This window comes from Nicotiana tabacum, chromosome 7 (genome assembly GCF_000715075.1).
Source record: "Nicotiana tabacum cultivar K326 chromosome 7, ASM71507v2, whole genome shotgun sequence".
In the NCBI taxonomy this organism is placed as follows: Eukaryota; Viridiplantae; Streptophyta; class Magnoliopsida; order Solanales; family Solanaceae; genus Nicotiana; species Nicotiana tabacum.
This window is the reverse complement of record NC_134086.1, coordinates 141,841,632-141,853,640: the sequence shown is the minus strand read 5'-3', so window position 1 is coordinate 141,853,640 and position 12,009 is coordinate 141,841,632. Positions and strand designations below refer to the sequence as shown.

Below are 12,009 nucleotides of genomic sequence, written 5' to 3'. Positions count from 1 at the left end.
AGTGTCATTGCTACTTCAGTTTATTGCTATTTACTATCACTATTTGACATGACCTCCCTTTAGTGTTATGTCGGTGAGTTTCCAAGAAGAAGGCTCCGGTGCCCGCATTCCGCCAAGCTATCGCGTCGGTTGGGATGCAATTTGCCTTGGATGAGTCCGCTCGAGGGAGTCGTACTCAAGTTCCGCCGATGAGGGATTCCGCCCCTCAAACTGTTGTTGTTTAGGATAAGATCTCTTCCCAGCCCATCTATCACCTTGTGGACAAGCCATCTAACGGTGAGGAGTCACCATCGAGGAAAAGGCGAGGAGTGGAAACCGGGAAGGACGTTGTTGTTGACGTCGAGCCGGAAAAATTCATCGCTTTGAAGGCAAAATCTGTGTTTATACCAAACGTAGAGACCATTTCCATGGCAGGTGCCATTATGGAGAGGAGACCTTCTAGGGTTGAGGTTCGTGGTAGCGGAGAGCTTTCACAGGCTGCGGGAGGTGGTGCATCATCAGCGGCCGAGGGGGATAGAGCGGTCCACGCGAGAGACGATGACTCAGGCTCGGATATCGACCCCGGGGAGGTACGGGCCTTCCTAGAGAGGGACACCCGTGTGGAGATAAGGACGGAGGGTCCTAACCGGCACATAGTCATTTCTGTGGACTATGACCTTTTGGCCAACTCAGAACGGGCCGTGCCTACCTTTGCTCCCCTGTGCGCGGCTTCTGAGAACACGGCGCTGCAGGCGATGAACCATGCGGATATGTCATTGGGCATATCCGGCATGGCTCTGCGAGTAAGTGCTTTACATTTTCTATGTCAGGATTTGTTTTGTATGCGTAATTTGCCCATGCTGAGTCCTCTCTATTTGGTTGTCAGACTCTTATCATGGGGATTGAGCGTGACCAGCGGGAGGAGCGGAGGACGACCATTTTCAAGAAGATGACCTCCAAGTATAAGGAGTACCGTACTAAGCACCGAACGTTGGTCGACTTCCCTAGCCAAGATGGCGAATTTCAGTCGCTTCGTGACAGGCTTAAACAGAAAGATGATGAGCTAACGAAGAAAAATGAAGAGGTAAGAGAGAGGGATGATGAACTTATGCGGGCCATCGGTAGGTGCAACGAGCTTGAAGAAGCACTAAAGGCCAAAGAGGACGAGCTCGAGGTGAGCAAGGGGGTGATGGCTGAGAACGTTGACCTTCAAACGTAGTTGCCATCCTTTACGACTGAACTCGAGCAGAGGGAGGCCAAGGCCGTCGATCTACGGGGTGAGCTGAGTGCCAAGGTTGAGAAATTGGGTCCTGTCAAGAAAGGTAGAATGGATGCTATGGCTGAGGTAGTGGCCCTTGAAGATTCCTTCCGTGTTTGCAGGTCCGAGCGGGCTAATGAGGTGGAGGCATCGGCGCTTAAGGTGGCGAGATTAGAGGAATGGATCTAGGGTTTGGAGGCAGAGTTGTCTGGGTTGAACGAGCAGGTTGTTGCCTTGAGGGCCGAGGAGGCGCAAAGGCAGTCACATCCGTCCACATCTTATACTTCTACCAATCCCGGTGTACCTCAGGAGGTGTATGATATGTGGGTTCATGCAGAGGCTCAACTTGACGTATACAAATCTTTGAAGGCTGCCGGGAAGGTTTCCGAAGCGGAGCTTGAGGGCGTCCGTGTCAAGGCACGTGCAGCCCATGAAGCTTGTGGTTACGACCCTGGTATGCCTAGCGGAGATGAGGATGATGACACCACGGATAGACTCACCTCTAATCCTTGGTACGATGATGAGTACGCCGATGGGGATGATGTGGCGTGAAACTGTTGTACTTAGTTTTTGTTTTGCTTTTCTATTTTTGTGAGGGCATTCTCGAACCCCTTTGTAAAATGTTGTAATTTGAACAGTTGAAATGGAATGATTGCCTTTTTTCTATGTATTTCCGGATTCTCGTTATCTTTTTGTTTGCTATGCGGTGAAGTCCCTGACTTTTTCGGCCACTTGTATATAGTGTTTTGGCTTAAATGATCTTAGATCGTAAAGTGTAGAACGACTTGGTGGAGTTGTGCAAAGATGCTGCTTTATTTTCATTCATTGGAGAATATTACATGTTTCTGTTTGTTCCATACAGATATTGGAGAAGTTCTAATGTACCTAGTCCCTTCATCGTTCGACCTGGAGAAGAAGTCGGCAGGCGGAGCGGTGTATCATACTTTAATTTCAAGATGCCCCCTTCGTCTCCTCGTTAAAAACCTTCTCGAGAAAACCCAATTGGACAAAACCCGGGAGACGAAAAAGAGTACGACTCTGAGGGCGTGCGTTTTCAGAAGTTGAAGTATTTGAGGTGGGTGACGTTCCAATTGTTTTGTAGTAGCTTTCCTTCCATTGTTTCTATTTGGAATGATCCTTTGTTTGCTTCTGCCGTGATTTTGTTTGGCCCGTCCCAGTTGGTTCCTAGTTTACCTTCTCTTGGGTCTTTGCTTGCCTGTGTTTTGGCCTTGAGTACGTAGTGACTTTGAGTCGCCGTACTTTGGCTTTTTTGTTGTAGTATCGTTCCGCTTGCTGTTTTTGGGCTATCATTCTTATATAGGCCATGTCTCTTCACTCCTCTGCTTCGTCGAGGTCTTATTTCCAGTTTTCTTCATTGCTTGGTCTGCTTTCATTGGAGTATCTCAAACTAGGTTCCCCGACCTCGACTGGTATCATAGAGTCAGTCCCATAGACTAGTGAATATAGTGTTTCTCCTGTGCTTGTTTTTGGTGTGGTGCGATATGCCCATAGTACTTCTGGCAGCAACTCCGGCCATAGTCCTTTGGCTTCCTCAAGCTTTTTCTTCAAGATATTTAGTATTGTTTTGTTGGAGGATTCGTCCTGGTACTTTTGTAGCCTCTGCTCTTTAATTTGGAAAGCCCCTACGACTTGGTTGACAACTAGTTGTGAGTTGCACTTGAGGACGACTCGTCGTGCTCCGTATTTAAGAGCTAGTTTAAGTCCTGCAATTATGGCCTCATACTCGGCCTCATTGTTAGTCATATCGGGGCACCATATGGATTAGCGGATAACTTCGCCTGTTGGTACCTCGAGTATGAGTCCCAGTCCAGATCCTAACACATTTGATGTTCCGTCGGTGTATAGGACCCATAGGTCGGGTAGCCCGGGAGAGGTACGGGAAGTTTCCTGCTCGACCTCGGGCATTATTTTGGCACTGAAATCGGCGACGAAGTCGGTGAGTATCTGTGACTTTCTATTTGCGGATGATACGTTATATTGTGCTCGCTTAATTCTATGGCCCATTTGTCCAGTCTTCCTGACAATTCGGATTTATGTAGGATGCTCCGTAGGTGGAAGGTCGTCACCACTGATATGGGATGACATTGAAAATATGGTCTAAGCTTTCATGAAGCTATAACCAATGCCAAGGCCAATTTTTTGAGGTGGGGGTACCTCGTTTCGGCGTCGACCATAGTTTTGCTAATGTAATAGATTGGAGATTGCGTACCTTTATTTTCGCGGACCAACACTGCGCTTACCGTGACCTCTGATACGACCAAGTATATTAGGAGGCGCTCGCCAGGTTCTGCTTTGGTGAGTAGCGGGGTCGAGGACAAGTATGCCTTTAGTCCTCTTAAGGCCTCGATGCATTGTGAATTCCACTGGAGCTCGTTGTAACTTTTTAGCACGTTGAAGAATATGTGGCACCTATTAGAGGACCGTGAGATGAACCTCGACAGGGCAGCTATATGGCCAGTCAGATTTTGCACCTGTTTCTTGCTGGTTAATACTTCAGGTATCCCTTCAATGACTTTGATTTGATCAGGGTTGACCTCGATACCACTTTGTGATACCAAGAAGCCGAGGAACTTGTCCGAGGTTATTCCGAAGGCACATTTTTCGAGGGTTCAACTTCATGTCGTACTGTCTTAGTATACCGAAGGCCTCTTTCAGGTGGTCGATGTGATCTTCCTTCTTTTTTGATTTGATTAACATGTCGTCGATATTGACTTCCATTGTTTTGCCGAGTTGATCCTTGAACATCTTGGTGACCAACCTTTGATAAGTTTCCCCTGCGTTCTTCAACCCGAATGGCATGACTCTGTAACACTACGTTCCCTGATAAGTGATGAAAGTAGTCTTTTCCTGGTCCTCCTCCTCCATAAGGATTTGGTTGTAACGTGAGTACGCGTCCAAGAAGCTCAACAACTCGTGCCCTATTGTTGCATCGATGAGCTGATCAATATGAGGCAACAAAAAGGAGTCTTTCAGGCAGGCCTTGTTTAAGTCCGTGAAATCCACGTACATCCGCCACTTCCCATTTTTATTTTTCACCATAACTACATTGGCGACCCATTGGGGGTATTTTGATTCTCGGATGGAACCATTAGTGAGTAGCTTATCCACCTCATCACTGACGACCTCATTCGTTGAATTTTTTTCTTACTTGTCGTACTGGGGGTAGAGTGGATCGACGTTCAACTTGTGTGTGGCAACTCTTTCGGGATACCCGCCATATCTGCATGGAGAAAGTAAACAAATCGGCGTTGTCAATTAAAAGTTTATGAAATTTACCTGGTTCGGAGAGTTTATGGCCGATGTAAGCCTTTTTGTTGTTGTTGTTGTTGTTGTTGTTGTCCAGTTGGACGGGATCGAGATCTTCTGCCATTGACCTTGTGGCTTCCACGATGTCGGGTCCCTGATAACGTATTTCTGTGCATCGAGTTCGGCCCCCGACTTTGGTAAATTGCTATGCTTTTGAGTCTGTTCCCTTTAACTGTTGAGCGTATGTACAATCGTGAGCAATACAATAACATTCTTGGGTTGTGCGTTGTTCGCCTCGGATGCTGAATATCCCTCATTAAGTAGGGAACTTGATTACTTGATACATGCTAGATGGGATAGCTCTCATGATGTGTATCCACAGTCGCCCTATGATGGCTTTGTAAGTTGTGTCCTGGTTCATGACATGGAACATTGTTTCTGGGGTGATGCCCCCGGCCAGAACGGGTAGCATTATCTCCCCTGAGGTTCACTCAACTGCATTGTTAAAACTTGTTAGTGTGATGCAATGTGGTACTATCTTGTCCTCGAGTCTCATTTGCGTGAGAACTCGAGGGTGGATAATACACACGCCGCTTCCGCCGTCTACCATTATTCTTTTTACATCAGTATCCGAAATATGTAAAGTAATGACAAGAGCATCTAAATGAGGGAATGTCAAACCATGGGTATCTAACTTATCGAAGATGACTATCTTCGAGGTCATCATACCGTTCGTGGGTGATCGACCGCTTCAGTTTGTCTGTGGTGATAAACTTCACGTGGTTGATTACTGCTTCATCACCTCCGCTGATGATCATATGGATGGTGCGGGCGGGGGAGGGTGGCTTTGGAGGGCCTTGGTGTTGTTGTCGACCGCGGCCGAAGTTGGCTCATCCTCGGTGGCTCATCAGCTCCCTCAGGTGCCCTTGGTTTAGCATGTTCACTACTTCTTGCTGTAGGGCTATGCAACCCTCGATTTTGTGACCCCACTCTTGGTGAAATTCACAGAGGATTTTCGACTTTCGGGTATTGGGTCGGACTTCATTTTTTGCGGCCACTTCACCTTTGTGCCAAGCTTCTCTAGTGCGTACGCTATTTCTGAAGGGGAAACACAAAAATTGTGAGCAGATACGAGTGAAGGCATACCTCTTTCGTTTCACTGAGTACCTGTATATGGCCTGGACAACCCTTCCGCATGTCGAGGAAATAGTGGAATGGTTGTTCTGACATAGGGTTGATGCCTTTCTCGGTTGAGGCGGGGACCTGACTGATCTCTTCGACCGTCGTTACGACGGTCTTTCCTCGACTCTGTTTGGACTGATGTTAATCGTTGGGTTGGATCGTTAAGGTCATCCTCATCTGCTCTCACCTCGGCGTAGTAGGCGTTGTGAATTTCTTCCCAAGTGGTGGGGGGTATTTCATGAGCCTATTTAATAACTTTCTGGTCGCTCTCGACCCATTCCTGTTCAACCCATTTTGGAAAACTGCCACCGCCATCCCTTCTGATACATTTGGTAAGCTCATTCTTACTCTATTAAATTGGGCGAGGAAGTACCTGAGTCCCTCGCCAGGCAATTGCCTAACGGCGAATATATCATTCACCCTCGCCTCTGCCTTCTTAGCCCCGGCATGGGCGGTGACGAACTTGTCGGCCATTTCTTCGAACATTGCTATTGATCGTGCCGGTAATTATGAATACCAGGTTAAGGCTCCCCCCGTTAGGGTCTTGCCGAACTTTTCCAGTAACATTGATGATACCTGCTCCTTCGAAAGGTCGTTGCCTTTTACCGCTGTGACGTAATGAATGATGTAATCTTCGGGGTCTGTGGTACCATCATATATTTTCAAGTACGGTGACATTTTAAAGGTCTTGGGTATGGAATGTGGGGATGCCTCTTCTCTGTACGATTGTTCGATGAATTGGCCTATATCCCGTTTTGGTAGTAGTTTGGGGGCGCCCGATATCTTATCGACCCTTTCTTAATGTTCCTTCATCTGGTCATGGAGTGTTTTGTTCTCGTTTTCCATTTCTTCCATTTTCTTTAGAATGGAGGTAAGTGCGTCATTACCTGCATCAACAGCGGTATAAGTGTTACCTGTTGGAGGAGTGGGTTGTTCGCCGGTGGTTGCTGTGGTATCTGCTTACGCGATGTTTCTATTCGCCCTTTGAATGGGTTTGTCGAGTATGTTGTTTAGAATACTTGTCAGCCACTCCCCCAGTAATTTTTTCACTGCAGGTGGTGCTTCCTCAGCTGTGGACGTGGAAACTCCCCTTTCACATGAAGTGGTTATACTCTCATGAGGGGGAGGCAAATCACTCCGCCTGGGTGTAGCGCTCGGCATTACATTCTCATTGTCTTCTCTATCATCCTTGTTGATGGTGTTCAAAATGTTGGCAGTGACACCCACTATTGCTTTCTGTCTTGCACCTCATTTTTATGCCATTTTTAGTTCGTGCAAACGAGGAAAAGACGATTGTCCTTTTTTATGATTTGGAAGAAACTACAAATTTAACTAAAACCTCCCCACAGATGATGCCAAATTGTTTGACCAAAAAGTATTGTTAAACTAATTAATGATAAAGCAGAGGATGAATCTTAGTTAAGTATAATAAATTCTAGATCTAATGTTGAAGGATATCAACTGTTCGGGTAATGTCTAAGGGTGGTGAATATCAGATATGAGCTCAATGATTACCAATGAATGCTACAATAATAAGAACATGCAATAAATGTAGATAATGACAATAAATATAATAAGAGGGAACTTATCACCCTAAATATTATGTGACTTGGATGATTCTTCCACCTGACAGCAATGTGGAAGGATGGGAAGTGAAGATGGATAAGAAATCCTCGGATCTAACAAATAAAGAGTGGATAATATATGTTGAGTCAAGTAGTCAGAGAATAAGACAACAATTGTATATTCCTCTTTGTCAACTCTTTACATAAATGTTCTTGTCATGAAAAGTGAAGATCCCCTTTTATTCTCTATCTCTTCCTATTTATAAGGGATATTCCCAAGAAACCCTAAAAAGTACAATGTAAGGAATATCCAAGGGAATATTCCTAGTGTCCATTTCTAAGCCTATCTTACCCTTACAATTGTAACTCCAGTTGCTCGTCCTTGGCAGTGATCTTTCTGAGGATGACCCCTCATCATAATGCCGTGGTTGAACCCGTCCATGACATGGTTTATCTACAATTACCGAATCGCCAAATTTTGACCAATACAAAAATGAAGGCAATGGTTGGAAATGGCCTAACACACTTGGTGAAATCCTTGCCTTTTTACAGTTGATGCGATGGTTCAAACTCTATTATTGTAGCATCTTCACCCCTTTACCCTTTCTCTTTATGATGTAATTAAAAGAATCTTAAAAGAAGCCACTCATTACTATACCCTACATTAATACCACAAAGGCTAAGTTGGGATTGTAATCATGGTTACTATTTGCACTTCTTTTTTTGGATCTTTATCATTCATAAAGATGCTTCTAATGTGTTTTCTTCTCATGAATATTTAGAAGGGCACTTAGGATTATTATCAGGTAGTATTGGAAGTTTGGTTCTCACATTGATTGACTGAGGTTCAAATCAACTTTTTTTTTTGTTTTACCAATATGTTTTTTTACCTCAATCAATTTGGTAGAACTAAGATTATTTGGTAAAAATTTCTTATTGAATCTCAAGTATTGTTCACTTTGTTAAAACAACATTGGTGGTGCATACCTACTCTAGAGGAGAACTATCACGTATAAAATTTATCTTTTCCTTATAGAACTGAACTCAAAATCTTGAATCTAGCGGACCTTATTATATTAACCTTATGTGTTCTTTGAACAACGAACCACTTTTAGTTAGGCGACATCGACCATTACATATATTTAACTACTATTATTAGTTCACCTTTTTGTATTGGAAAAAATAAATATTACACTTGGAATAATTATGTGGCTAACATGGAAAGACACGTGGATCATTAGAAAAATGACAACTCGAGAAGAGTATTTAAAGAGACATGAACTTTAGTAGGTACGAGCAAAACGTCTAAGAGACAAGAAGAGATGATTGCTCGAATCTCTTTAATAATTTGAAGAGGCACCGGCGGAATGTACCAAGACAGGAAAAAGGACAGGTTCATTGATCTTCAGTTAATGAGCATGAATGACTATAAACGTTACAGGATCTTCACGAAACAATTACGATTACCAATTATAACGTTTCATTAAAGTCATTAAATGCTCATAATGACTTGATCATAAAGGGGAAAGACGTTGTACTTAGAGGTGACTATATAAGGAATGGAAATATTACTTGTATGGACATGTTCTGATTACTATTTGAATACAATTATTTAATTTTGCTTTATTACTTTGCTATTTCATATTCAATTTTTTCTTTATTACTGCAAAAATATTTCTTTTCTTGATTATTATTAACCCGAGTACTTCTAAAAATAGGCTTTGACCGAAATTTCTATTTTTTGGTTAAACAAATTGGTTCTGTTAACGGAAATCTGATAATCTTTTTACTTTGAAAATCCATTCTTCTGTCAAAAAATCATGTCGAGCGTCAACGATAACGACCAACAAAACTTACAAAACCAACAAAATTAGCAACATCAGTTGAATCAGCAAAATCAACAAGGAGATGGAACTCCAATCCTCTCACCACGAAATACTCCTTGACAATCTCGAGAAGGGACTACTGGCGGATCTATATCGAATATGAATGACCGACATGAGGACGATCAAGCTATCGATGCATAATTGAAGCAATTAATCGCCGAACAGGTCAACAATGCTCTTCAAGCTTTTGTCAGTAGGTTGCCAACTATACCACCAACTCCACCTCCAAAAAATACCGCAACCATAGAAAATCCACGCTCGGGACTCCCTAATTCAGGCAGCGGAGGAAGTCCCAGCGAATCACGCGATGGAGGGTCAGGTATCCTAGTTAATTCTGATTTACAAAGTTTAGTACTAATTTTGTAGAAACAGCTCAAGGAGAAAAATGATTGCATATAGAAGATACCTGGTGTTCCACCTATAATCAAAGGAGTAGATATGGACAATTATTCTCAACAACCTTGGAAGCCAAGTGTCGCTCCTTTGCCTATTCCAAAAAAGTTTAAGATGCCCGATATTCCAAAGTACGATGGGACAACTGATCCACGAGATCACATAACTACATTTACAATTGGTGTAAAGGGCAACGATTTGACCAAGCAAGATATTGAATCAGTATTGGTCAAAAAATTTGGTGAAACACTCACGAAGGGAGCACTGACATGACATTTTCTTTTATCTAAAAAAGTCGTTGATTTTTTTGCTGAGCTTGCAGATTCATTTATAAAAGAACATTCAGGAGCTTAAAAAGTTGAAAAAATGATGGAAGACATTTTCAAAATAAAACAAAGAGATACATAGTTACTCAGGGAATTCGTAGATAGGTTCCAGCGTGAAAGGATGTTGCCATGTGTACTTGACAATTGGGCGGCTATGGCATTTGCCAGTAATTTAAATAAAAAATGCTCAGAAGCCACGAGGAGACTCAAAGAAAGCTTATGAGAATTCCCCGCAACAACTTGGAAGGATGTTTACAACAGGTACAACATGATGCTGCAGATAGAAGGAGACACTATCACTCTGTCCCGGAGAGATGATAGGGTAAGTTCAAGGTGGCTAGAAACTTAAAAAAGGTCCGGTGAGAACATTTACAAACCTTATATGGGATCAGCAGGAAGGGATTCACGTTCAAAATAAGAAAACTCAAGGTATGATTCCAGATCAAGGGACAGAGATTCGGGTTCATCGTCCAGGTTCGGAAAGGAGCAAGACACGCGAGACAACGACAGAAGTTCAAAGGTAAAAGTTGGTGGTTACAGTTTTAATGTTAGCACGTCCGAGTTAGTGGCTGTTCTAAGAAGCATGAGAGATAAAGTGTGGTAGCCAAAAGAAATGATATCGAACCCAAACAGGATGAACCCCAATTTTTGGTGCGAGTTTCACAACGATCACGGTCACAAAACAGCAGATTGCAGACTACTACAAGGTGAAGTAGAGCACTTATTAAAACAAGGTTACTTAACTAAATTATTCAGTGAGATGGGAAAGCAAGTATATATGAAGAATAGACAGGAGCCACCAAAACCCTCGTCACCAAAAAGAACAGTTAATATCATAAGTAGAGGGGAGGAGGTCAACGGCGTAACATATACTGCAGCAAAGAAGGTGTCAAAAATCACAATCACCCACGGGAAGCAAGTTCGCCAAGTTTTGGAAGAAGACAATATAACATTTGATGATGCAGACGTAGATGACGTGTTGAAATGCACTGATAATATCTTTATTTGTACATGATACTAATGTAAAAAGAGTTTTGATTGATCTAGGTAGTTCTGTAAATATCATTCTTCTAAGAGTGGTAAATGAGATGCAAGCCAATGATAAATTGGTACCCAAAACATGGACCTTGTCTGGTTTTGACAACTACGACATTGGCACAAAAGGGGAGATAATACTCGCCACATTCGCAGAAGGAGTAGTCAAAGATACCAAATTTCAAGTGATAGATATGGACATGGCATATAATGTAATTCTTGGCAGACTGCGGATTCACGAGATGTATGTTGTTCCATCTACCCTACATCAGGTTATCAAGTTCCCTTCGCAATGGGGAATAAGACAAATCCATGGTGATCAACAGGCTTCCCAAAACATTAACTCAGTGGCAGATTCAGGCGTGAAAAATGACATTGCAAATGAAAAATAGTAATTACAGAATTCAGTTAAGGTTCAAACAACACAAACCTTAACTGAAGATGGACAAATGGATGTAGACTCAAGGCCTGATACTATTCAAGAACCAAAAGAGAATGAAAATATCAAAACAATAATCGAGGAAGCGGTGGTGTTGTTTGTACATTGGCCGAACAGAAAAATCTACATTGGAACCAACCTCATCCCGGAGATGAAAAGTAAGTTAATTGAATTTTTAAAAGCTAACGCAGATTGCTTTGCTTGGTCGCATTAAGATATGACAGGTATACCACCGGAGGTAATGACCCATAAGCTGAATGAAGATCCAGCATATCCACCTGTCAAACAGAAGAAAAAGAAGCAAGGGTCCTTCAAGAATTAGGTGATTCAGGATGAGGTACAAAAGCTCTTATAAATCGGGTCTATTTGCGAGGTAAAATATCCTAATTGGCTAGCTAATACTATAGTGGTGACGAAAAAGAATGGTAAATGGCGAGTTTGTGTAGACTATACTGATTTGAATAAAACTTTCCCTAAAGATTCTTTTCCATTACCACACATAGATCAATTAATTGATGTTACTGCAGGACACGAACTATTACGTTTTTTAGATGCCTATTCAGGATATAATCAAATAAAAATGGATCCTTCAGATGAGGAAAAAGCTTCCTTTATTACAGACATGGGGACTTACTGTTATAAAGTTATGCCTTTCGGCCTAAAGAATGTTGGAGCCACG

General features: G+C 42.7%; 1 protein-coding gene across 1 annotated transcript; it reads left to right on the top strand.

Annotated features, from left to right (window-relative positions):
• Positions 1-9,575: 9,575 nt before the first annotated feature.
• On the top strand, positions 9,576-11,283 carry LOC142162338 (uncharacterized). Its single transcript, XM_075218681.1, has 2 exons — positions 9,576-9,771; positions 10,904-11,283. The coding sequence occupies exons 1-2, from the start codon at positions 9,576-9,578 to the stop codon at positions 11,281-11,283; spliced, it is 576 nt and encodes a 191-aa protein (XP_075074782.1).
• Positions 11,284-12,009: the final 726 nt, after the last annotated feature.

What these genes read in the sequence shown, in the direction of transcription:
- LOC142162338 (XM_075218681.1), top strand. Translation starts at nt 9,576, where the DNA reads ATGGACAATTATTCTCAACAACCTTGGAAGCCAAGTGTCGCTCCTTTG. An exon ending in AGTATTGGTCAAAAAATTTG is followed by an intron (nt 9,772 to 10,903) that starts GTGAAACACTCA and finishes TGATTGATCTAG; the next exon opens with GTAGTTCTGTAAATATCATT.